Source organism: Triturus cristatus, chromosome 11, assembly GCF_964204655.1.
Source record: "Triturus cristatus chromosome 11, aTriCri1.1, whole genome shotgun sequence".
Lineage (NCBI taxonomy): Eukaryota > Metazoa > Chordata > Amphibia > Caudata > Salamandridae > Triturus > Triturus cristatus.
The window spans coordinates 783342173-783367186 of record NC_140594.1 but is presented as its reverse complement, the minus strand read 5'-3'; the positions used below and the strand labels follow the sequence as shown (position 1 = coordinate 783367186).

The 25014-nt window shown below is 46.8% G+C and overlaps 1 protein-coding gene across 1 annotated transcript in view; it reads right to left on the bottom strand.

Moving 5' to 3' along the window:
- LOC146785434 (uncharacterized) overlaps nt 1–25014 on the bottom strand; it is an 85861-nt gene that overhangs the window by 21716 nt on the left and 39131 nt on the right. Inside the window, exon 3 of the mRNA XM_085634489.1 lies at nt 11155–11334. Coding sequence (XP_085490615.1) covers nt 11155–11334 — 180 coding nt within the window. The remainder of the gene's footprint in view (nt 1–11154; nt 11335–25014) is intronic.

Sequence of the window (25014 nt, the reverse complement as noted above, 5' to 3'; positions counted from 1 at the left end):
ATGGCATTTATATCAATGGTATAAAGGCAAATTTTAATCCCGCAGCTTAAATTGCCACATACATGATCTCATACGTGATCAGCACATATGTGACCAGGCCCTTCTCCTCCATCGTGGTGTTGGGGCGTTAAGTTAATTGTCGGGCTTTCATATATGACTTTATACTGAGTACAGTCTCAGTTACACTACTAAGATGTCTTAAGCGAAGGAACTCAAAGAAAAAGACCCCAAACACAGCCTAAAGAGGTCAAAACAAAATCCTCCATGTCCCGATTCACCTTTCAAAGATAACGCGGACAATATGACTACACTTGATAACATCCAAAAGAAACTCAATGCAGTTCATGACATTGTGCAGCGTACCAAAACCAATATGGATCTTCTACAGGTTAATGTGGTGGGAATCAGAAAGGACGTAAAAGATTCAGACTTACTAATGCAGAAACCAGGATCAGCGCTCTGGTGGACATAGTAGTCACCAAAGCAAACACACCCATAGTCCAGACAAGCTGATAAAGACCCTAAATTGGGAAACCACTGACTCAGAGGACTGTAATAGAAGGGTTACTGTCAGTATTGGCCTCGTGGAGGCGGCGCAAGAATCTGCTCTCTCAGTGATTGAGTTTCTCGAATCTTGGATCCCAGAAATACTAGTAATTTCCTTACGGAGAGAGTTTGAGATAAAGTGTCCCCCAGTGCCTTATTTGCAATGGAATGAGTTCTGGTGCTCATAGCTCTGACCTGAAACCAGCAGCCGGTGCAATTAAAGATTGGTGAAATGAGCTACACATGTTGAACATTTATGCCAACTACATAGACAATCCCCAATTCTGGGATTCCCTTAATGCCAAAGTATATCTTTTATCACATGATGTGCCCATAATTTGTATGGGTGATTTCAATCTTCCTATGGACCCAATCCTGGATAGACTCTCTACTTCTAAATTTAGGTCACCTAAATCACATAAAGCTACACAAAATCTCTGTACTAGTTAAAAACTCAATGATGTATGGAGATTTCTTAACCCAGTAGCCAACGGTTTCACCTTTTTCTCCTCTCCCCACTTAAGTTACTTATGCATCGATTATCTTGTCGCAGTCTCAACATTGTTACAATCAGTTGTTGATGCGACTATTGAACCCATCATTATATCTGTTCATGCCGCTTAGACCCTAACTCTCTTAATTACATGTAATATGGGTAAAACCGCCGCTTAGCGTCTCAATACTGAATTATTAGAGGATGTTACTGAGGCACAATCGTTTTCAAAACAGTAAGAGCTATTGCTTAAAGAGAACACAGAATCTGTCGCTTCTCCAGTGACCCTATGGGACACCCTGGAATGCTACGTTAGTGGTCCGGCCATCAGCAAAATGTCCAAGAGAAATAAAGAGATCAAACATACATTAGATGCCCTAAATGACAAAGTTAAAAGAACTGAAATACAACACAAACTAAACATTTGGCTGTTCTAGAAAAACTCAAACATTTGAAGTATGAATATAACACAATCAACAGCAAACTGGCACATTTCCGAATCCTCAAACAGAAACCAAGAAAACTCCTATTCATCAACAAAGCTGGCAGGTCAATAGCTGCTAATCTAAAATGTGAAAGAAACAAATAACTGATTACTAGTATCAGGGGGATAGATGGATCCATTAGAATCAGACTAAAGAAATAGCAAATGTTTTTTAAAGTTTTTACGCTTCTCTCTACAAGCCAACAACTCTCGTTGATACAGACACCTTCTTCTTAAGAAGAATCTGATTCTCAATTTTATTTCAGATAATGATAAAGCTAAAATAAATAAACTCATTTCAAGAGAGGAAATTACTGAAGCCATAAGATCAATTCCCTAGTGGGAAGGCTCCAGATCCGGATAGATTCACAATAAGCTTTTATAAGTCCATGTTAGAGACAACTCTTACACCCTTTGTAGATACTCTTCATCACTTTGCACAAACGGGGAGGGTCTCAGGTACTGCAGCCAAAGTGACAATTGTAGTAATTCTGAAGGAGGGCAAAAACCACTCAGCCCCAAATAATTTCCAGCCTAGCTCCCTAATAAATATGGAAGCTGACAACTACATAAAAATACTTGCTAAATGACGCAAACCTTTTATTCTATAGTTGATTCATAAATCACAATCAGGGTTTCTAAAACGTAGAATGGAAAGTGACAATACACATACTTTTTGTCACATTATCGAAAGTGACCATCTTTCCACCTCTCTCCTGGCGGCCTTTGACAAGTTAACTTGGCCCTACTTCGAGGCGATTGAGCATTACCAAAACTTGGGCCCTGGCTTTGGACATAAAGTCATGGCCTTATACACTTGCCCGGTAGTTAAGAGTCCTAGTCAATAGCTGCCTTTCGGACGTCTACCAATTTCATCAAGGCACCAGACAAGGTTGCCCTTTCTCTCCCCATTATTAGTTATGTTAGTAACTGACCTCCTTCTGCAATTGATCAACAGTTCTGAGGCCATTTAGAGTGTTTCCTTCAAATCATTCCAACACAAAATGACGGCTTATGCTGACAATATTTGTGTCTTTTCTGAGGAAGCAAATTCAGCCATCTTTGCACTTCTGAATAGGATCTGATGTTTTTCGACAGTCCCTGCTGCCTAATTAGGGTTAAAACCAACGTCCTCCCTTCATGCTTAGGTGACTCCGGACTACTCTGGCAACCCAAAATTATTAAATATATTGGGGTGTGGTTTTACAACGAGGTCCTTTTTTCACTAAGATGCGACAAATTGAAAACTTCGGACAAAATTAGGGACCTAGTAGATGCTTGGTGTCTCAAAAACATCTCATTTTGGGGCAGACTTGAATCCACAAAAATGATGATTACCCCATTAATTGCCTTTATCTCTAGTATGTTACCTTTACGCCGCTCGGAACATAATTTCTTTGAGGTTAAAAAAAATTACCTCCTATTTTCTTTGGAAGACTAGAAAGGCCAGAATCTCCCACAAAAATACCTGTGTTTGCAGAAAAGAAATGATGCAAGATGGTTCATAGATAATGATTCCCAACTGCCTTGGTATAGGGTGGAAAGAGAATTAGCTGCCCATACCACTTCGTCACACTTTTTACAATCCCTCATGTCACCACTTACATTCCCAACAAATTCTTAAAGATACCACCAAAGCAATTCTCCTGCTTATATCTAATTCCACCCTGTTACCTCTATGGAAGTGTAAAGAAATTGTAATTGATCCTAGACTTTAATGAGCTCCTTTGGGCCGAGAAATGTATCTCCCCAGCCACAGATTTATACAATGGCCCAAGACCACTATCATTTGAGGAACTTCAGCTTTTTAAACATATGTCCAATATGGATGTCTACACTTTCCTAAAGTTAAAGGCAAAGTTGACAAAAATTGGTCTGCTCAGAGACCCTGACATAGATCAACTGTTAGTAAAATGGGTTTCTTTAGGCCACACCAACTCTAAACTATACAAATATTGAATTACTCTCGCAATCAAACCCTACTCACCTTTACCTGCCAAGTGGGACAAATATTTCAGAAAGGCTAATAAGGAACCTCCCAAAGAGAGACTGTGGATTAACATTTCCGCTAATTATCTGATTCTAATTTATGTTGGAACTGTAACAAAGAACCAGGGGAACACAACCTCACGTTTTTTGGCTGTAGACTTCTTCAACCCTTCTGGGACACTGTGACGGAACGACTCTGCAAAATTTTCAATCACGTCATTTTACTGGATTTTCCAACAGTTACATTGGGCCTTCTAGTTTCAACAATCCCCCTTTTATTGATTCGTACTGTGTAAACATGATTAGAACTTCTGTTAAGTATTGTGGTAAAATAGATATTGCTTGATTAGAAATCTGCAAACCCCATTTCTTTCCATACCTGGTAAGTATGGGTTACCTACAACAGAACATTCATATATCGCATGCCCTATTCAGGCTTCCACGAAGGGAATCACAAACACCTGGCATCGTCTTTATAGATTTCTAGACACAGCAACTGACATAAAGCCTTCCACCTCCGTAGGCTACTGGCTTAAGTCCGTACGTCTACAGACGTTAGCATTTCTGTTGCTACTGCTTTCCTGATAATTGCCTCCCCAGCCCCTTTTTCTCCCTCATGCTCCTCTCCTCCCCACTGCCCCCCACCCTCTATCTCCCTTTGACTCTTGAATATACGTCTTTCTATGTTTTCTGGGGGCTTCCTCGCAGTCTTGTATCTAACTCAAAGAGTTTTTCAGATATCAAATTTAATTATCATAACTCAAACTCTTTATGCTGTGATGAATATTCATGAACCTCTTTAATGGGTCAACCTTCATCGTCCTATATATTGCATGCTCACATGTGGTTCAGATTTGTTCACATAGTACCCCCCTTTATTGTGGGGTGTTCCGGATATCTTTTTTATCTTTTTCTCACTTGCTGTACTTATTTGTCGAAAATCTCAATAAAATGCATTGAAATGAAAAAGAAGTAGCCATTTGTTGCATAAAGATATCAGATTAATGTAAGTAAGATTAAAATAATGCTGAGAGTAAAAATGTGTACAAAATGCTGAGAGGTTCTACTTTTTCAATAAACAACTAGGGCCCGTGCTCCGGCGACAGGCCAGTCACTTGCTTAGCACCTGTGCAGAAGGTATTGCCCAATGCTTTATCATACAAGTTTCATTCTGTGTAATGCATTTATGGGTATTGTTGCAGGGCATGAAAGAGCTGCTGGAGCAATTGGAGGGGGGAGGTTTAGGGTGGAGGATGGAACTGTTCACTCTCTACGACGGTGGGAGCGATGGCTCTGATGCACTGCCCGGTGGGTGGTGGGAGGTTCTGGGGTTTCAAACTGTTTTAACTTTTTTAAGTGGTTTTCAGGGAAGTTTCAGGGATCCATGTCTGAGTGGTAATTTCTCACAGTATGCTACGCCCAACATTGAAATGGTGGGATGGGAACGGAAATGTGACCTACACGATCCTATGGCCCTCTCCCTGACAAAGTTCCTAACTTGGAATGTCTGGGGGGATGGCAATGCTTGAAAAACGTAGGCGAGTGCATTCCTACTTACGGCGCTACAAAATTGCCATAGTGGGATTGCAGGAGACATTTGTCTGGGGTGACACATTGGCCTATATCCAGCGTAGATGGCGAGGGCAGCTTTATTCCACCTCGTTCTATGGATTTGCATGGGGGTGCTGATATGGGTGGCCCCGGGGACTCCCTTCCAACATATGCATCATGTACTTGATCCTGAAGGACGTTATGTGATCTTACACGGGAGAATTGACAGGCAAGAGATATGTCTTATAAATGTGTACGCTCCTAACTCAGATGCCCACAATATGGTTTACGAAATGGTGACGACAGCAATCCCCTTTCTGGGTGGGGACATTGTCCTATTGGAGGATGTTAATTGTGTGATGGATGGGATGCTGGACCGCGAACCCTCTCGGGGGAACACTAAGCCTGGTATGACTGGGGCCTTGATGGACGTGATGAGGGAACTGGGACTCGTGGATGCATGGCGGGTTAGACACCCAGACACTAGGACATTCACCTGCCACACCGTTGCAGCCAATACGTTTAGCAGGATAGATCAATTCCTCTTGTCGTCGTCTCTGATGCCCAGAGTCAAGGAGATAGCGTACCTCCTGAGGAATATCTCGGACCATTCCCCAATGCTCCTGACCTTGGGTACTACTAGGCCCAGGGCGGCAATCCGCAAGTGGCGGCTTCCCACTGAATCACTGACTTATCCACATTTTGCCAGGAAACTGGAAGAAGAGATCTCTAATTACTTTGAGACAAACTGGGGCTCGGCGTCCTCAAGGGGTGTGGAGTAGGAGGCAATGAAGGTGGTGGTCCGGGGGTTTTGTCTCGGGGCGACCTACGGGGGCCGACAGCAGTTCGAGAGGGACATTAAGGTCCTAGAGAGGAGGTTAGCCGAGTTGGAAGTGGTGTTACCCACGGCTCCCAACCGGTTGAATGAGTGTCGGGACGCACAAGAGGACCTACTGGCAGCGCTATGCAGACTTGAAAGATTTCATTATACTGTTTACTGACAGCGATTATACGCGGAGGGCGCTACTTGCCAGATTGATTCGTAATGAGACAACGGTGTCCCCCATAGTGCAGATAAAGACTGTGGACGGCTGCACGGTGTATAGCCAGCAAAGAATTTTGGATACCCTGGCGGATCATATGGCTGGAGTATACGTGGGGCGCCCTACGCCAGATCTGGACTATTTGACGGGGCTTCTTACCGTGCTGAATTTACCATGTTTAGATAGTGAGAACAGTAAATTGCTGAATGAGCCGAGTTCGAAAGAAGAAATCCTAGCGAGTATTAAGTCCCTGAAATCTGCAAAGAGCCCAGGGAGTGATGGCCTACCGGGTGAGTTTTATAAGAAGTTTGCACCTATCTTAGCGACCGCCTCCTTGAGGTATATAACAAGGCATTTCAAACCTGTCCGCTCCCACCATCCATGAAGGAAGCCATGGTGGATATGATCCCCAAGGCGGATAGGGACATCCAACTCTGAGGGTCATACAGACCCATCTCTTCTTAGCGGCATCATGGCTACTAGACTGCAACCGCATATGCAATATCTAATCCATTCTGATCAAGCGGGATTCATCCCTAAACGCAGCACGGCCCACAACTTGAGGCGATTGGCCCATGTGTGGCACTCACCCGTGCGGAATCAGGAAGACTGTGGCCTGGTGCTGTTAGATATTGAACAAGCATTCGACTCGTTTGGGTGGGTGTATTTATGGGAGGTCCTCTGGACAATGGGAGCGGGGACACAATTCTTGAAATGGGTGTAGTTATCATACTCGGAGCCCAGTGCTAGGATTAAAGTGGGGAGGTTGGTGTTGCGGGCCTTTCGGCTACAACATGGCACGAGACAAGGATGCCCATTGTTGCCGCTCCTTTTTGCTACGGCAATGGAACCCCTAGCGGCAGGCCTACGGAAAGATATGGAGGCCTTTGGGATCCCGCTTGGAGAGAATAATCATGTGGTGTGCATGTATGCAGATGACACCTTGGTATATGTCCAAAATCCTGCCCAGGAAATACCGACATTGTTGAGCGCCCTGGAGAGATTCGAACACGTGTCAGGGCTGCTGATTAACTCAGGGAAGTCTAAACTAATCCCAATGGGGAAACTAGCTGCGCTCCCAGACGTGAGACTGCCAGAGAAGGGGCTCCCATGGGTAAGGACCGCATTACGGTATCTAGGGATTCGACTGGCAGAGACGGCCGAGGACTATTTGGCGCTTAACAGTGGGAAAGTAATTGAGGGTTTGCAGGGATCGGTGCGCTTTTGGCGAGAGTTGCCACTGTCCCTCATGGGGAGGATTGCGTTGACTAAAATGGTGGTCCTGCCCATATGCCTTTACATGATGCAGCACTCCCTTTTCAGGATTCCCCGACACTTCTTTATTACGTTAGGCAGGCTATTGACAGATTTATTATGGGGACCCAAACGCAAACGGGTTGGACTGGTCACTCTGCAAAGAACCTGGCAGAATGGAGAGTTGGAGGTTCCATGTCTGGAATTGTATTATGCGGCTTCACATTTGTAACATACAGTGCATTAGCTAGACGTGGACGAAAATTGGGAGAAGGCCCTGCTGGCGGGACCTGTGGAGACAAGGCGCTACCCAAATTATTAATGCTGGGAGCGCGGATACCCTTGACGAGCCCCTATAATGTCCGGCATGTGGCGGAGATATGGGAAACGGTAGTCCTTAGAGTGCTAAGAAGAGCACCTTACGCCCCTGATATGCCCCTGTGGGTGGTTTGACCCTTTCGCCAGATTTCTGCATCTATGTGTGTGCGCAAATGGCTAGAGGGGTAGAGGGGGTGCCTGACCATGGGAAACTTAAATGAGAATAAACAGTATGTCTAGCGCGAGCAGGTGAATATAAACCTTTGCGCTGGGCCCTGGACAGTTCCTACAATGCACGAAAATAGCCCAGGTGGCTAGAGAGCTGTGGCCCATGTTCCCTGAAGAACACCACATCTCTAATGTGTTGCAGACTCTGATCATGATGGCCAAGGGCCGCAGATTAATTTCACACCTATACCGGCCACTTCGGGATGACAGGGCAGTCAAGGTACTACCAATCCAGGCAAACTGAGAAGTCACAATAGAGAGACGTACACCAGACATGACAGGGAGGGTATGTTTTAGTTGTGGGTGGGGAGATGGGTTGTTGGTACTTTCAATATAGGTTTGCTTTTTAAAATCTCGAAGATATAAAACCCCATGGGGGACGAAGTACAGTAAGAGAAGACTCCAGGATGTAGAGTCCAACACTGTATTAGCGGGTTAAAGCTTGTGCATAAATGTACCTTGTCCACTTAATCCTATGTACACACATTTTGATGCTTCTAATGGTATGGGCCTGAGGCTATGCATATTGGTTTTGTATTGTCTATCTCAGATGCCAATAAAGATCTATAATTAAAAAAGAAAAAACTTAGGGCCAGATGTACGACAGTTCTATTTTGCGAGTTGCAAATTGCGTTTTCTTGACTCGCAAAATGGAATGTACTAATGTGTCTCAGACACATTCAGGGATTCCCAATAGGGTCATAAATGATCTGCCTCATCAAAATTCATAAGGCAGGTCGCAATTTGCGACCCATTGGGCATGGGCTATGTTCACAGGGATGGTGGCCTCTGGAGAAAGCAGACCACCATGTCTGTGGTTGCTTTTTAATCAAAACAACATTTTCTTTTTTGAAATGCAGCCCATTTTCCTTAAAGGAAAACAGGATGTATTTAAAAGAAAAAAATGAAAAGTTTTCTTTTCATTTTGAAGGGCAGGCAGTGGACCGTGGGACCACTGCCTGCTCCTAAAAAATATTTTAACTGCCAAACACAAAGAATAAGGGGGTACCTTTGGACCCTTCCTATTTGCAATTGGCTTACCACCAATTTGAAATTGGCGGTAACTGCAATTGTTTTGCGACCGCATTTGAGGTCGCAAAATAATCGTATATCCCCCTACGACTCCCTAATGAAAAGGGACGCCCTTGGCACAACCCTTCCTAATAGCCACTCACAAACCCTATTTTGCGAGTCGGTAATAAGTTACCAACTTGCAAAATAGGGTTTGTACATGCTTCAGCCCTTTTTAGCTGTTGCAAACAATCCAATTTTCCGTTAGCGACCGCTCAAAAAGGTAGCACATCTGGGCCTAAGTGTGCAAAGTAATATACATATTGACAAACATATCTCCTTTCTGCTCCTCACTGTTTGTTTAAAAAAATATATCAGAAAAGGGAAAATCCAGCTGCTGTTTTATTTCTTTAAACTGCATCTGTAATTATTCTTTGTGCAGTAGACATTAAGGGCCTCATTTACTACATAATGATGCAGCACAGCGCCGCAAGCCATTCTGCTGCGCCGGCTGTGTAATTTTAAAAGTACAGGGATGCGTCGTATTAACAACAATACAAAACATCCGTGTGATTTCCCCTGCACTGGCGCACAATAGGCTGCCATGAACCAGCACAGGCACCCGTGTGTCACGTTGCAAGGGTGTCTGCGTTGCGGGGATAATTGTTTTTGTGCAGGAAGGAATATCCTGCATAAAAACAATCACTGATGGCATTTTCCTCTTTCTATGCAGCACGCATAGAAAGAGGAAAAAACTAGTATTTCTCCTTGTTGCGCAATTCCTATGCCTCTTCTGGAGAGGCGTAGGATTTCAACGCAATCCCAGCTTTGCGAAATGTTGTAAATCTGGGAATGTGTCAGGTTCCATGGATGTTGCATGTGAGTAATGCGGAAAAGGGGCCCATATTTACCATGAAAAGCCCTCGTTTTTTTCCTCCTTCTATGTGTGATGCCCTCTGCAGCAGGCATAGAAAGAGAAAAATGCCTCGGGATTTGTTTTGTGTAGAAAGGTTTCCCTTCCTCCATAAAAACAATCCTGCTTACAACCATGGTGCAAGGGTGCCTGCGTTGGTGGTAGGAAGCACAATGTGCAGTAACATTGGGAAATGACAGGAAAGCAACGTATATTGTTAATTACGGTGCATTCCTGCCGTTTCCCTATCATGCTGCGCAGCATGGGGACTTGCTGTGCTGCGTGATTTATTCATAAATATGCCCCAGTGACTTCCGAACTCATTCTTTATTACAGGTGACTAAAGACATCACAAGTGGCCTGTAAGAAGAAAATTAGAGGTATGCCTTTATACAAGGATGGGAGGCTCCCATGGAACATAATATATTTTAAAATCCTAAACATTTAATCTGTTTTACTAGCCACACTAATCCCAATCTACGTGCTTGCTCACTCGGTGCCACTGGGTTATAGTGCAAGAGGGAAGATATTTAATTTTTCTGACTATCCCTGGCCCCTAGGCCTGTGTTTCTTAACCTGTGGTCCAGGAACTCCAGGGGGGGGGGGCGGAAAGCCTACTCAGAGGGTCCGTGTATGATTAGAAAGTTAAACAATATTAACATATTACTAAAGTGTATATAAATAAAGACGCAAAATGTACAATTGAAAATGTTCTGTAAATGCAAAGGAATTTTAAATTGGAGGCTAAAAGTTAAGTTACTGTCCTCAGATTGATTTGTGGGGGCAGTGGCAGTGCATCAAACAGAATATCGTATGAATGACAAGTTGCCTCAATTGAATTTAGAAAGGCGCAATCCTTCCTATTATAATTTTTTTATATATGTTTGCGAAATAAATAAAATATTGTATCATTTGTGTATTTGTTTGATTAATGCTTTTTTCTGTAAACTGTGTATTGTTTTGCTATTCAAATCGTTGAAAATGCTTAGGCCGGCTTCCAGTAATGGCTCAATGGGGACCCCAGATTCCAATAATCATTCAGTCGGGGTCCCCAGTTTCCAATAATGAATAAGTGGGGTTTACAGAAGTCAGAAGGTAAAGAACCACTGCCCTAAGCTATGTAACAACAAGACTGCCATTATAGCATAAGCAGGAGATGTGCAGTGACTAGGCGTGCATACTCCACACATCCTTACAAAGCATCAATCCTCTAAGAGGATGAGATTTCGTATATATCATTGAAAACAACCAGCGGCTTTGGGCACAGTATAAATTAGGAGGCCTTAGATTTTTTGGCATAGTGCTTAGCATAAAAAGCACTCACCTCTTTATACAGACAACACTGTTTGGCTGCCATCGTAGCCAATTTTTCTTCAAAATCACGCAGTCTCTTTAATCCATCCTCAATGTTCATTGCAGCATTCTGGATAAGGTAAAGTTTCAGTTCCTTCTCACAACATGCACCATCTTCATTCAGAGCTGGGCAATAAAAATTGGTTTTACCCTAAAATCAGAAAAGATAACATGTTGCCATTTATTTACAAAGCCACTCTGAGACATAGATCTCTATGCATAAAAAGTCACACGAATGTGTTCAGTATGAAACTTATGGAAAATGTTGATGTTATTAGTTCATTAGCAATACAAACATGTAAAGCCAATTCTGCCTAAAGCACATACAGACTCATCAGTGCAGGAAAATTTGAGGGTAACATTCCAAGAACCATCAAATAACGCCTTTGAGAAAATAAGCACATAAGTCTTAAGTGGTAACATGCCATCAGAGTAGCTTGAAGGTTCTATACCCAACATGAGAGGGATATAAATGGCCAGAGCAGTATCTCTTAGTAATAGTGAGCGATACCACCACAACTGTCACAGCACCTCAATTACTCACGTGAAGTCACACTTACCCTCAAACATATAATGAAGGCAGTGGATTTCCCACTCCTTAAGAAGTCTATCTTTATCCCCATTGGACCTGTGAGCAACCACCTAGTTCTAAAAGTATCTAAATCCTTTAAAGTCCCTGAAGAAGTGGTCACCTCACTACTTAAGACATATTTGCATCCAAACAATCTGTTCCACTTCCCCCGGGTGGCATTAAATAGTGGCGGGGCTCCAAACCTTTACTTTTTGCCCGGATCTTATGTAGGTTATAGATACCAGCAGTGTTTTGATTCTGTTGTATCTCTCGGTAGTATTTAACACTCACAATCATGCTACCCCTATTCAAGTGGCTCCGCAGCCGGCTTCTCACCAGTTTTGACTCTTTTTGTTTTGTCAGGTCACTGGAAACATTTTCCTCGCCCCCTATCTTTTCAAGCTCTTGTCCTCTGACTTCTAGGGTGAACTCTGCCTCTTCCTCGTGCCCAGCCCTCTTTACAGAATATTCTCAGCTTCTTGCCTCCCTCTTTTTCTACTATGGATCATATTTTTCTAAATGATACCCACTCTACTCTTAGGCTGGACAAGAACTCTTCTATCTGTTATGCATTAATGATTCGCTAATCTCATTGCTGTGCCTCACTGGACGAAGGGCACCAACCTTATGCAGAACGGCAAAAAGTAATGGTCTGATCTGCAGAGGTGAAAATTTGCTTTGTGGCCTCCAAACTCTGACCAGTGATTTGGAGCCCATTATAGCCCTGTGGCAACAGTATACCCAATAGGAGTCCTCTGATGTGCGGTGAGACAACCTTCAAAGTATGGATTTAGCAAGATCACATTTTTACCACCTGATGTTTTAACACCGTTTTTAATCATGAGATAGGAAGATCATAAACATTTATAATTAATATATACCTTTACAAAGATGTTAACTTGAGTGCCCCCTTTAGTGTGTTAATGTTATCACCACATGATAAAAGCTTAAAATTTGATAGAAACTCGCCACACAGCAGAACACAAATTTGGGAGGGAATCCAGCCTCTTTAAAGATAAGCGGGCAGATTTACAAGAAACTGACGCATCTGATAGATGTGTCAGTTTCCCTGAGCCTGCATGAAAAACCCTTGCGCCACCATAGATGCGCCGTATTTACAATCCGGCGCACTATGGCGCAAGGATTGACAGATGCGTCACAAATTCTGACGCATCTGTTGGTGGAAAAGTCACGCATTGTTGGAGTCGTGTCGCAAGCACGACGCAACTCCAGCAATGCGTGTTGCGGCCTACACTATGTCAGTCCTCATGCCTGCTTCAAGCAGGTGTAAGGTTTTGAAGCAGTGGCATCCTAAAAGTCACGCAGTGAAATCTTGTAGATTTTACTGAGTCACTTTTACAAGTCTTTCCTGCATGGGAACGCCTACCCTGCATACATTATACCTGACGCAGGTATAATATCACGCAGGGCTTTACAACGTGACACATCTCCCTAGATGCGTCACATTGTAAATCTGCTTAATTTTTTACCCCACCGTTGCATCACAAAGGTGACGCAACGGCAGCGTAAAAGTGACGCAAGGGGCTTGTAAATCTGCCCCAAGTGATGTACCAGTAAAAAAATGGGCAGGAGGGAATGGCCCCACAATCTCCACCAGAATCAACGTTTAAGAGTAATCTCAGACACTCATGATTGGAGGAATCGCAGTAGTGCTTGCTCATTGTGATGGTACCTGTTCTCAAAGTATGAACTTATGCCTGTGCCTCTGTGTTCTGATTGTTTGCCTCAGACAACTTTATCCTCATAAGTCTAAGTCATGTTTTCCAATGGTATAGAAATATATATCGTTTTTTAATATTTTTTTTTTTTTTTTTTTTTTTTTTAAACCGTTTATTACAAATTTCAAGAATATACAAATATGGGCCCACAACCTTCCGGCCGGCCGCTAGGAATGGCAGAAACATATGGCATACGTTCATAGAACACTTGGCGTTACAAAGGAGCATAAGCAGGAGTTATCAACATCATGGGCCACAGCCATAATACCCCACAGTACGGTTTCATTTTATACAAACAACAAGAAAACAACACCCACAAGGCTACCCACAGTCGAAAATAGCAGCACGTGCTCCCCAATGGGGAACCCCAACTATCAGAGGAGTCCAAGGAGGGGAAGGGAAACAGAGCGAGGACTGGGGGAACCCTGTGCCCGGGGCTAGGGGAAGGAGTCAGCTAAGGGGACGGGGCTGGTGAGGCAGCAGGCAGCAACGGTGGCGCGCAAATACTCCCACGGTAGGCGTTCCAGGGGCCCCACACTTTCACCCATGTCCCAGGCTTACCCCTCGCCACATACACCACCTTTTCTCGAAACATGCACCAGTCCATGTGCTCTTTCCAGGCCGACACCGCCGGGGGGTTCTGGGATCCCCACAGTTGCGCAATATCACGCTTAGCAATCATATATCCCAGAGTCACCCACCACGTTTGCGGAGCCGAGTAGTCAGTTGGTTCCCACACATTCAACAGGCATCTCCTCGCTTCCGGCAGCAGCGCAACACGCGTAACCACTCGCAGAACCTCATGCACACCGCGCCAGAATCGCTCCACCTTCGGGCATTCCCATAAAATATGCAGGAAGGTCGCCACGGCACCATAACCACGCTTACACAATCCATCCTCAGTATAGCCCATACGCTGAAGCCTTGGCCCCGTCATGTAGACCCGGTGGAGTATCTTAAGCTGGACGAAGCGAAGGCGAGCCGGTATAGCCACCTCCTTCGGAGAGGCCACCGCGGAGGTCCAGTCCTCATCGTCCAATTCCAGACCGTCGGCAACCCAAGCCTCGCGAAGGCCAATCAGCAAGCCCGATCGATCATTAATCAGTTTTTTATAAATAAGGGAGATCGTACTGTCTGGGACGTGGCCATCTAGCACTCTATCCTCCAGGGGGGAAGACTCCGGGATGGAGGCGACGTCTGGGAAGACAAAGCCCAGTGCATGACGGATCTGCAGGTATCGAAAGTATTCACTGCCCTGCAACTGAAACTCCGTCTGCAGCATCTCGAATGTTTTAAATCCTCCCCTCGACCAGAGATCCCCCACTTTACTGATGCCTATCATGTCCCATTTCTCGAAGCCCTTCGAGGTCCAGAGAGAGCCCAACTTCTCAGACGCATACAGCGGTGACGCCCGGGTCAAACGGTCCTTCCACCCCATAGCTGCATTGGCCGCATGCCATACTCTGACCATGATACGCGTAGGTCCCGTCAAGCGAGCGTCGGGCGCGCCAGAGTAGAGCGCTCGATTGTAGTCGCCACCGGGCAGTAGCATCTTGTCCATCTCAAATGCCGGGTTCAAGGCGGGCCCATAGAGGCCATGGTTAATTGCAGCTAACTGGGAGGCCCAGTAATACCGTTTAATATCCGGGAGGGCAATCCCCCCGTCATACCATGGGAGCGTCAACTTCGCCAGGGCAATGCGCGGCCTCCCGTCCCAGAACAGGCGGCGCTGTAAACTCTCCACCTCACGGAAGTAGCGCGCCGGGACTGGGTCCATAGTGTTCTGGAGAGCGTATAAGAAACGTGGCAACGACATCATCTTAAACAACGCCGCCCGGCCGAGCGGCGAAAGCGGCAGGCGCCGCCAGCGCACGACGTCCTCCTTCAAGCGCTGGAGAGGGGGAAGCAAGTTCCGCTCGTAGCGGGCCTCTGGGTCCAGAGTAATGTAGACACCCAGGTATCGAAACCCCTGAGAGGCAATCTGAATCGGACAACCCCGCGGAAGGACAGGAGCCTCCCCAGAGAGCACATACACGCATGATTTAGCCCAGTTGATGACAAGGCCTGAGTTCCGGCCGAATGAACGTAAAACATCAACCAGGACTATGAGTGACTTACGTGGGGAGGCTAGGTACAAAAGGATGTCGTCAGCGTATAGGGACACACGGTCCTCGTACTCGGGGGTCCAACGGAGACCACGGATGGAGGGGTGCCACCGCAGCCACTCCGCCAGGGGCTCCAAGGCCAGCGCAAACAGGAGCGGCGACAAGGGGCAGCCCTGTCGCGTGCCCCGGCCCAGCTCGAATGGGGCCGAAACTCTTCCATTCACCACCACCTGCGCCAATGGGCCCGAATACAACAATTTGACCCAACTGATGAAGCCCGGGCCGAATCCAAACTTCGCCAGCATCGCCCAAATGTATGGCCACTCAAGCGTGTCAAACGCCATAGTGGCGTCCAAGGACGCCAAAATGGCCGGCTCCCGCACGAATGGGACACGTGCGAGCACCCCGTGCAAGCGCCGCAGATTAAGGGCCGTGTTGCGATGGGGGATAAAGCCGGACTGGTCTTGGTGGACCAGGTCGCCCACCACGCCGACCAGCCGATTGGCCAGCACCTTGGCGAGAATTTTGGGCTCCGCATTCAAGAGCGAGATAGGCCGATAGGATGTGACCCGGTCCCGAGGCCTCCCCTCCTTGTGGATCACCACGATAGTAGCCAGACGCTGGTCCGGCGGGAGGGAGCCCAGCGAGTGGGCCGCCAGGAACATCGTGCGGAGGTGGGGTGCCAGTACATCTGGTCGCAACTTATATAACTCGATAGGGATGCCATTCGGGCCCATGGCCTTGCCAGAGGCAACCGAACGTATGGCGAGGGCAATTTCGTCGGATGTAGGAGCGGCATCCAGCGACACCCTGTCCTCCTCCGAGAGGGAGGGCAGCGCGATATCCCTAAGCAGGGAATGGGAGTCCTCCTCCGAGCAAGGAGAGACCGGAGAATACACCTCGCGGAAATAATCCGCGAAACAGGAGACAATTTCTTCTGGCTCGGTGACACTCACACCATCCGTCCTCTCAATCAGCGGGACCACACGGTTCACTCTCTCCTTTTTATCCAACCACGCTATCAGTTTGCCCGCCTTATCACCCACATCATACAGTCGCCCCTGTTGCTCCCTACTGAGGCCCCTGGCCGCCTCCGTAACGAGGGCCCTGTAGGCCGCCTGCTTAAGTTGTAGGACATGTAGTGCAGCATCCGTCACTCCGCCCTCTAAATCACCCTCCAATTCAGCAATTTCGGCCTCCACCCGGGTAACCTCCTCCCGCTCGCGCCTCCGGGCCTGGGAAATAAGGGACAGGGCCTCTCCTCTGAGAACTGTCTTGAAGGCTTCCCACAAGGAGATAGCCGAAGGGACGGACCCCACATTCTCATCAAAGTATCGCTGCAAGGATTTAATCACAGCAGCGCGAATGGTGGGGTCGCGCAGGTACCAGGCATTGATGGGAACTACCCTGCCCTCACCCCTCGGAAGGACATCAAAGTGGAACAGGAGCGGGGAATGATCTGAGATACCCCGCGCCAGATGGCGCACCTCCCCCACACTCCCAGCATAGGCCGCCGGGACAAGGACATGATCAAGCCGTGAGAGGCTACCATGGGCCCCCGAGTGGAAAGTGTACTGCTGCTGCGTGGGATGTTTTAAGCGCCAGCAGTCCACCAATCCCAGTGTATCCAAGAGGCCGGATAGCCACGCCTGGGCCCGGGGGAGGTCCCTAGGGGGGTGACGATCCAGAGTCCCAGAAACCACCGCATTAAAGTCCCCCCCAACCACCAGGAGTCCCCCCGGAAGGCCCAGAAGGAGGCGCCCCAGGTCTGCAAAAGTGGTCGCCTGTAGCCCCGGTGGGACGTATACTGATACAAAGACCACTACTTTGCCTTCCATTCTCCCCACTAAAACAGCATAGCGTCCCCTATCATCATGGCGCACCTCATCAATTTCCAACGGGAGCGAGTTCTTCACCATAATGCCCACACCCCGTGAGCCCGACGTGAAGCCCGAGTGGGCCACCAAATGATAGCCACGCCGATTCATGGCACAAAAAGAGTTTCCAATAAGGTGTGTCTCCTGCAGGAAGACTACATCGGGTGAGATTCGTTTCAAATACTGCAGGACCACACCTCGTTTGATCCTATCCCCCAGTCCATTAACGTTCCAAGACAACAAAGTCAAATCCCTACCCCCCATCACACACAGGAGCAATCAGTCGTCCCCCGGAGCGCACCTTAAAAACAATACAGAAAAGGGTTTGCCTTGTGGTAAAAACGAACAACACCCCACCCCAACTCCCCCACCCCAACAAAACTCCCCCCTCCCTGCACCCCTGCATGAGCCCAAACAGCCCCCCCAAAGTGCAGTGTGCCTGTCGCCCCATAGATGGTGAAACTAACTAGACCCCCAGAGGAGGAGGGAGAACCCCCAAGAGACCCCACACGACCTCCACAGGAGGAGACTTACTCGAACAGGCGAACAGTCAAAAGTGACATCAATTTTGTCCAGAGCGAGGCATAATATTAGTCCCTCAGTCCTGATCCGGCGGGCCCTCTCCCCCCACCGCTCCCCCCCCACCCCCCCGATCCCGATCCCCAGGCAAGGTATCCAGCCAGTCCCCGGCCGCTTCGGGACGATCAAAAAAGTGCGTGCGGCCATCCAACTCCACCCGCAGCTTAGCCGGGAAAAGCATAGCGTACTTGAGATTTAGGTCCCGTAGACGACATTTGACTCCGAGAAAGCTTAGTCTCTGCTTTTGGACCGCTGGGGTGAAGTCAGGATAAAAATTTATATCCATATTGTCGAGTCTGACCGGCCCCTGTAGTCTGGAGGATTGCAGGATAGCGTCTCTGTCCCGAAAGTTGAAAGTCCGGGCGATGAGAGGCCTCGGGGGGGCTCCGGCCTTGGGCCTTCCCCCGGGAACCCTGTGGGCCCGCTCCACCGCGAAGAATTTACTCAGTCCCCGGGGCTGGAGGTGGGTGAGAATCAAGTCCTCCACGAATAGATCCGCCGCCGCCTCCTCACGTCCCTCAGGCACCCCGAGAATACGGACATTGTTCCTCCGGGCCCGACCCTCAGAATCCTCCAGGCGACGATCCATCAGCGCGCTCGCCTGGCCAAGCCGGCGCACCTCCTTTTGGAGGGCTGCCACATCCGTCGTGAGGCCCGATGTGGTGTGGGCCAAAGAATCGACCCGGTCATTAGTCTTGGATAGATCGGCCCTTACCAGGCCAACATCCACGAGGACCGAGTCAATTTTCTGCGCCAGTGTATCAAAACGCTGGTCCACCGAGGCCTTCATCTCAGCGATGGCGCCCATCACGTCCCGCAGGGTCAGATCCGCGGGCAGAGCAGGAGCATCAGTCGGGCCCCCAGGGGACCTACGCGGCACCTCGGGAGATCCCTTCTGGAGGGTATAGCGGTCCATGCTGTTAGACTGTTGGACTGCGCCACGTCGGGTCGATTTCACCTTTGCCCGATCTCCATCTTGCTTTGTGGACATGGTTCCAGTCACACGGCCGTGCCAGGCACGTCGTGAGGGCGGGCAAGCCGGTTCACGGGATCCGGGGGGGGGGTCACCACAGGGCCGCGGGGCAAGTCACAGCCGGCGGGCCGGCAGGGCACCCCAACGGGGCCACACCACCTCACAGTGCCCCGCGACCCAACCTCGCCGAGACAGCAAGGAGGGTGCAAAAGCGAAAGTGAAAGTGCGGGGTACGCGAGCCGCCGCGCCCAGCCCGCCGCTGTTGTTGACTTTGCCTCCGGATCACCCCACAACTCCAATCCGGGGTCCGGCGTGGAGAAGGCCGCAAATCTCAATCGGTGCTACCGCCGGAGTCCGAGGTCCAATTTGGAAGCGGAAAGCGGGTGCCACCTCAACTCGGGCTCACCAACACAGTCCCCTCATCTAGGACAGGATATTGTCAGGATATATGTAGGAGGTCGCGGAGGTCCTCGGGAGCCTCGCACCTACGCGGCCATCTTGGTTGCGCGCTAGGCTCCTCCCTCGTTTTTTAATATTAATGTTATTTCATAGAAAAATGTCTGAGTCGAACAGGGAAGACAGTCATCTCTCCATGTTATTGCTGATGTAATTTCATTCAGCAGAATAGTTCATGGCATCTACCTTGGCACTACTGTGTTCCCATCAAGCTGCATCCTCGCTGCTACAACCATGACACTTCCCAGACTCCTGCTGTAGTGTAGTTCCTATATCCCTGATAGGCTCTGCGCATTGGAATAACATACACTATAGATTTGACATAGGACTAAGGTCAGTATGTCTCTATCGAGTATATTAAACTTAATTACTTGTGTGTGTCAGCTAACTCAGAGGTCACTAGAAACTTCTCGAATATACAAGAAGGGATTAGTCTCTGACAACCGCATAAACATGACAACTTTGTTTCCCTTTAGAATCGGAACAGTCTCAGAATCTTGGAAACAATAGATAACAGTTTCACTCAGTCAATCGTGCATGCTTCGTTTCTACAGAGTTGCACAGAAATAGAGAGACGGGCGTTTCAATAAAAGGGTTTATTGAACAGTCTTATTCCTCATGCAAGAGATATGAATTGCTACAATCGTAAGTCAGACTGCGAAGTACAATATGTACGAGGTTAGCAGGAAGATAAAATAATACTGCAATAGCATGGTTTGTAGCTATGACATATATTAATCAAAATACATACATAAATAATGTAAGCTAAAATGTGATACTCATCTGATGCTTCTAAATTGTTCTAACCCAGTGTACCTAACCTAAGTGTAGTACGAGGTTTGAAGTAGGTGCCATTTCTAAAGTATAGCTAGCTATATTTTAGTTTAGCCAAGAGTTGCCAAAAGTTCCTCTAAGTTCTAGTCAGCTCCATACCTTAGAATGAGAGAGGTTGGAATCTCTTTTCTGGACTCGATAGTCTAACCCCCAAATTCAGAGAGCACTGGAGCTGGATTCTCTGCGAGGAGGAAGGCAGCGTCAGTTCAGTGCATCAGGCTGGAACTCGATCTCCTTTCGAACTTGCCGTGGCAAACCGCGTAGTCTAAGTTGGATCGAATCCGCCGGGAACCGCAATTTGCCCGGGCAAGTGCTGGTATATTTATACCTTGAAGGTGTCTAGGAATGCCAGTATTGACGTAAAACTCTGGCAGAGGAACGTCATGAATGAACCCCTAAGGAATAGATGTTCATGCATACTTAATTAGTTCTTGGAGAAATCAATATTCAAGCTGAGGGAAATTCCTAAAGGCTTAAGGGTCTGGTTTTCCAAGAATTCGTTGTGACGTGGATGGACAGATGTAGGTGGCCATGCCTATATTTGGTTTGCACGGACAATGTCTAAATAAGGGCCGGATTTCTATGTCCAAATAAGGGCAATGTGAATTGTACCTATATAAGGGCATAAATCGGGAAACCTTTATATTAAATCTAAATCTGCACACAACACTGCAGACGGTCCCAGTTTAATTGTGTCATTTGTCCCACTTGAGCTTGGCACTGGCATGTATTGTCAGAACAATAATCGCCAAGGACGATGCAGGATGTATCTGGAATTGGGTTGTAAGACCTTTGAAGTCCTAGGCTGCCATTTCGCTCAAAGCAACATTGCTATAGACTGCGGTCAGCGATCAATATTTTGTCCCCCTGGTCTGCTCCACTTCATACCAGGATATGTAGCTTCCTTTTGTTCTAGCGGGGTTCACATCAGCAGGCCTTCTTCCATAGTTCTAAATGTGGGTCGTGGGTGTGTACACAAAATATAGGAGAAACAAATATTGTGTGGACAAAATATTGTGTCAAGAATATCGAGGACAACAATATTGTGAAGGTAAGTTTCTGTAGGTAAGTAAAGTTATACTATATATAACTCAACATAAATGTACCTTGACAATATATATATATCTTCAAGGTGCGTAGATGTGGAGTTAAGAATAGTAAATCTATAAATCTATACTCACCTATTTGCACTTTCCTTCTCGGTATTTTGGTCCTCGATATTTTAGACACGATATTCTGTCCATATGATATTTGTGTTTCCTATATTCTGTCAGTGAGGCGGTTCTCGGACTTGAGGTAAATGTTATGTCCATGCAACAAATCCCTCTGGGCTAGTAAAGAGAGATCCTTATCGAAGTCTAGACGAATCACAGTTTACTAGCTCAAGGGGGCCCAAATTCATCATCCTTCAACAGCAAAGGCTGAAAGCACAATCAAAACGCAAGGTACCTTCAAACTGTAAATATTTCTCCAATCCAAGCATTCCTCCTTCTTCTTCCAGGGCTTTTACAGTGCAGGGAGAGGTGGTTGGCATCAAATGGTTAACCAATTGTAAAATGGTATTACACACATGCTGGAAGTTTGCCTTACTCAGCAAGTTTTAACATGACGGTGCGCTTATCACAGCTTATCTGAGTGTTTGATTGGTTCTGATGCTCCGTCCATCACCACCCCCTTTTGTACCGCTTTGTTCGCCATAAGTTGGCAGGGTTTGCTCAGACGTGAGTCCCTTGCTCACTTTGACACTGGATTCAAGCAAGCCTGGCTGAAGACGGCTGAAATGCCAGAAACCGGTCCTAGGAAGCTTGTTTCCGGTCCAGGGAAGGCATGGCTTGGCAGTTCGGGCTGGACTGTTCCCATGAGGCACAGGGTCAGACTGATTTGCATATGGCCATGTCTGAACTGGGGTGGCAGAGTGGGCTAAAGAACGGTGATGGATCAAACCCAGATCTGTTGACTGGGTGTGAGTGTTTGATTGGTTCTGATGCTCCGTCCATCACCACCCCCTTTTGTACCGCTTTGTTCGCCATAAGTTGGCAGGGTTTGCTCAGACGTGAGTCCCTTGCTCACTTTGACACTGGATTCAAGCAAGCCTGGCTGAAGACGGCTGAAATGCCAGAAACCGGTCCTAGGAAGCTTGTTTCCGGTCCAGGGAAGGCATGGCTTGGCAGTTTGGGCTGGACTGTTCCCATGAGGCACAGGGTCAGACTGATTTGCATATGGCCATGTCTGAACTGGGGTGGCAGAGTGGGCTAAAGAACGGTGATGGATCAAACCCAGATCTGTTGACTGGGTGTGAGTGTTTGATTGGTTCTGATGCTCCGTCCATCACCACCCCCTTTTGTATCACACGGTGAGGCAGCATGTTTCTCATCGCCATGCTCGGTGCAAAACTGGGTGTACTCACGTCCTACACAGCACTGTTTCCCTCATTGCAGTCACCTAGAAGGGAGCTCCACGACATGCGTGAAGCATCAGCAACAGTAGGCAAGGGTTAGGCTGGAATCTTATGGTACATTATCTTGAAGGTAATGCTCGAAATCCCAATGAAAAATAACACCTACAATTATAAGAAAGATATGCATGATAATGGAAATGAAACTGATCTTGCCCTGTGAATCAACAAGGATAGTGGACATATTGTCTTGCTTCTTTGAGGTAATATGTCAGTGGCCATGCAGTAGAAGGCAATGCAAAGGATCACTATTCATCGCCTGTGGCAGGGTTTGGAAGACAAGAAATAAATACCACAGGCAGACCCCTGTAGTGGTTATACCATAAGGTGCATGCAGAAGCTATCTTCAGAACCTCCCTAGACCTTGTTACAGATTTGGATGAAAGAAAACTGGGTTCAGGGCAAAGGTGGGAGATGTAACTTCTGGCAAAAGACAACGGGTCATTGAAGGAAACATACATTCAGATCAATTGTGTAGATTTACTGGTCCTGTAGCAATTGTAGGGACAATCCTATTTTCACTACAATTGACACAGATTTATTTTTCCCTTTTAAAACATGCTTGTGCTGAGAAGTATCCCCCCCAAACAGGTGTGAATGAAAAGAGACACAGACCGATAGTTGTATGGCATGTTTGGAATTTATTTGGAATCTATTGGTTGTTGGTGGCCAGAGCTTGACAAATGTAGATAGATACTTGAGATTGTCAACTCTCTTGCTACTCCTTCCTTCTGCAGTACCCTCCCAATCTCTTTCCAATGCTTTTCCCAGAATTTTCACCACAAGCAGTTATTTCTATTGTTTTGTTTCAACGCATACTCACTGTTTGTCCTCTGATTCCCATACTCTGGCTGTCTGTTCCAGCTACCCCTGAAGGGCCCCGTCTACCTAGCTTTTCCCTTATTTCACTTGAGACAACATTACACTATTTAGCTACAACAAATCAAGTTGCCTCTTTGGACCTTTTAATGCTATTATTTAGTTGCCTTATCCCCAGTGCAGCCGGTCTTGATTTTGAAGAACTCTGCAATTTTATTTCTCCAGTTCTCCAGTGCCTACAGCATGGAAACAAGAGCTCTTTGTTACTCTATTGAAGCATTTGCCAAGTGATTGCACCATTTGTAGCAAATTCCACCCCATATTTCTGCTTCCCTTACACACCAAGATCCTGGAGAATTACTTTCAAATTTTCTAGAATCCCACAAAATGTTTGAGACCTACTAATTAAGCTTCTGTCCCCAACAAAGTACTGAACCCTCTCTTGTTGCAATTTTGGCTGACCTTATACTCGCGATGGATCAGAAAGTCACAGCTGCCCTCATCCTCCTCAACCTGCCTGCTGCCTTCGACATGGTGGCAGACAAGATTGTGCTGTCTTGTCTTTCGAACATCAGTTTTGCAGATCACACTCTTCCTTGGACTGCTTTGTATCTAGCTGACAGCTTACAAGGCATCCACCTCTCCCCTTTCAAATCTTCTTTCAGGTCAGCCAAATATTGTGTACCTCAGAGATTTTCAGTCAGTTTCACTTTGATGTGTTTGTTTCCCCCGTCCAGTATAAGCCAGCCTTCGGTCTTTCTTTCATGACCTATGCCAACGATTCTCAGATTGTGATGCTCCTTGACTAAACGGAGGTCACCCCCATGCAAACCTCATCTGCTGCCTCTTGGAAGTGGTCTAGTGCGTGACATCCTTTACTACAAATAATCATGACCGAACTGAGATCCTCATTGTCCGTAAAGATTCTACTAATCGGGTCCACTAATAGGTGGCCTGCAGACCTGACCCTCTACTCCTTCACCTGTGGCCTTATTTAAGAACCTGGGCATTTACTCTGATCATTCCCTTTCCTCATCTTCCCAGATTAGCAGAGTTTCTTATTCTTGTTTCTATCATATGCAATTGTGTTGCAAAATTACCCTGTTCTTGCTCAGTTAGCATGATTAACTATTCTTCAAGCCATTATTCTTTTGTATCTGGATTATTGAAACTCTGCAAATTAGGGCCTTTTGGTGCTGTGAATCTTCAGACTGTCTAGAATCGAAAGGGCAGAGGCCCTGTTATCTTCTAGCTCACTCTACCCTCGCATCTTTCTTCCTACTCAGCTTATTTGCACTGTCTACCTATTCCAAGTCACTTTACTGTGACCTCCTGTGCCTAGTCCACTGAGCTTTCTGCTGTTCAGTCTCAGATTTTTCCAACAGAGGTTCATTCATTACAATGATGCTCAGCCCCTCAAATC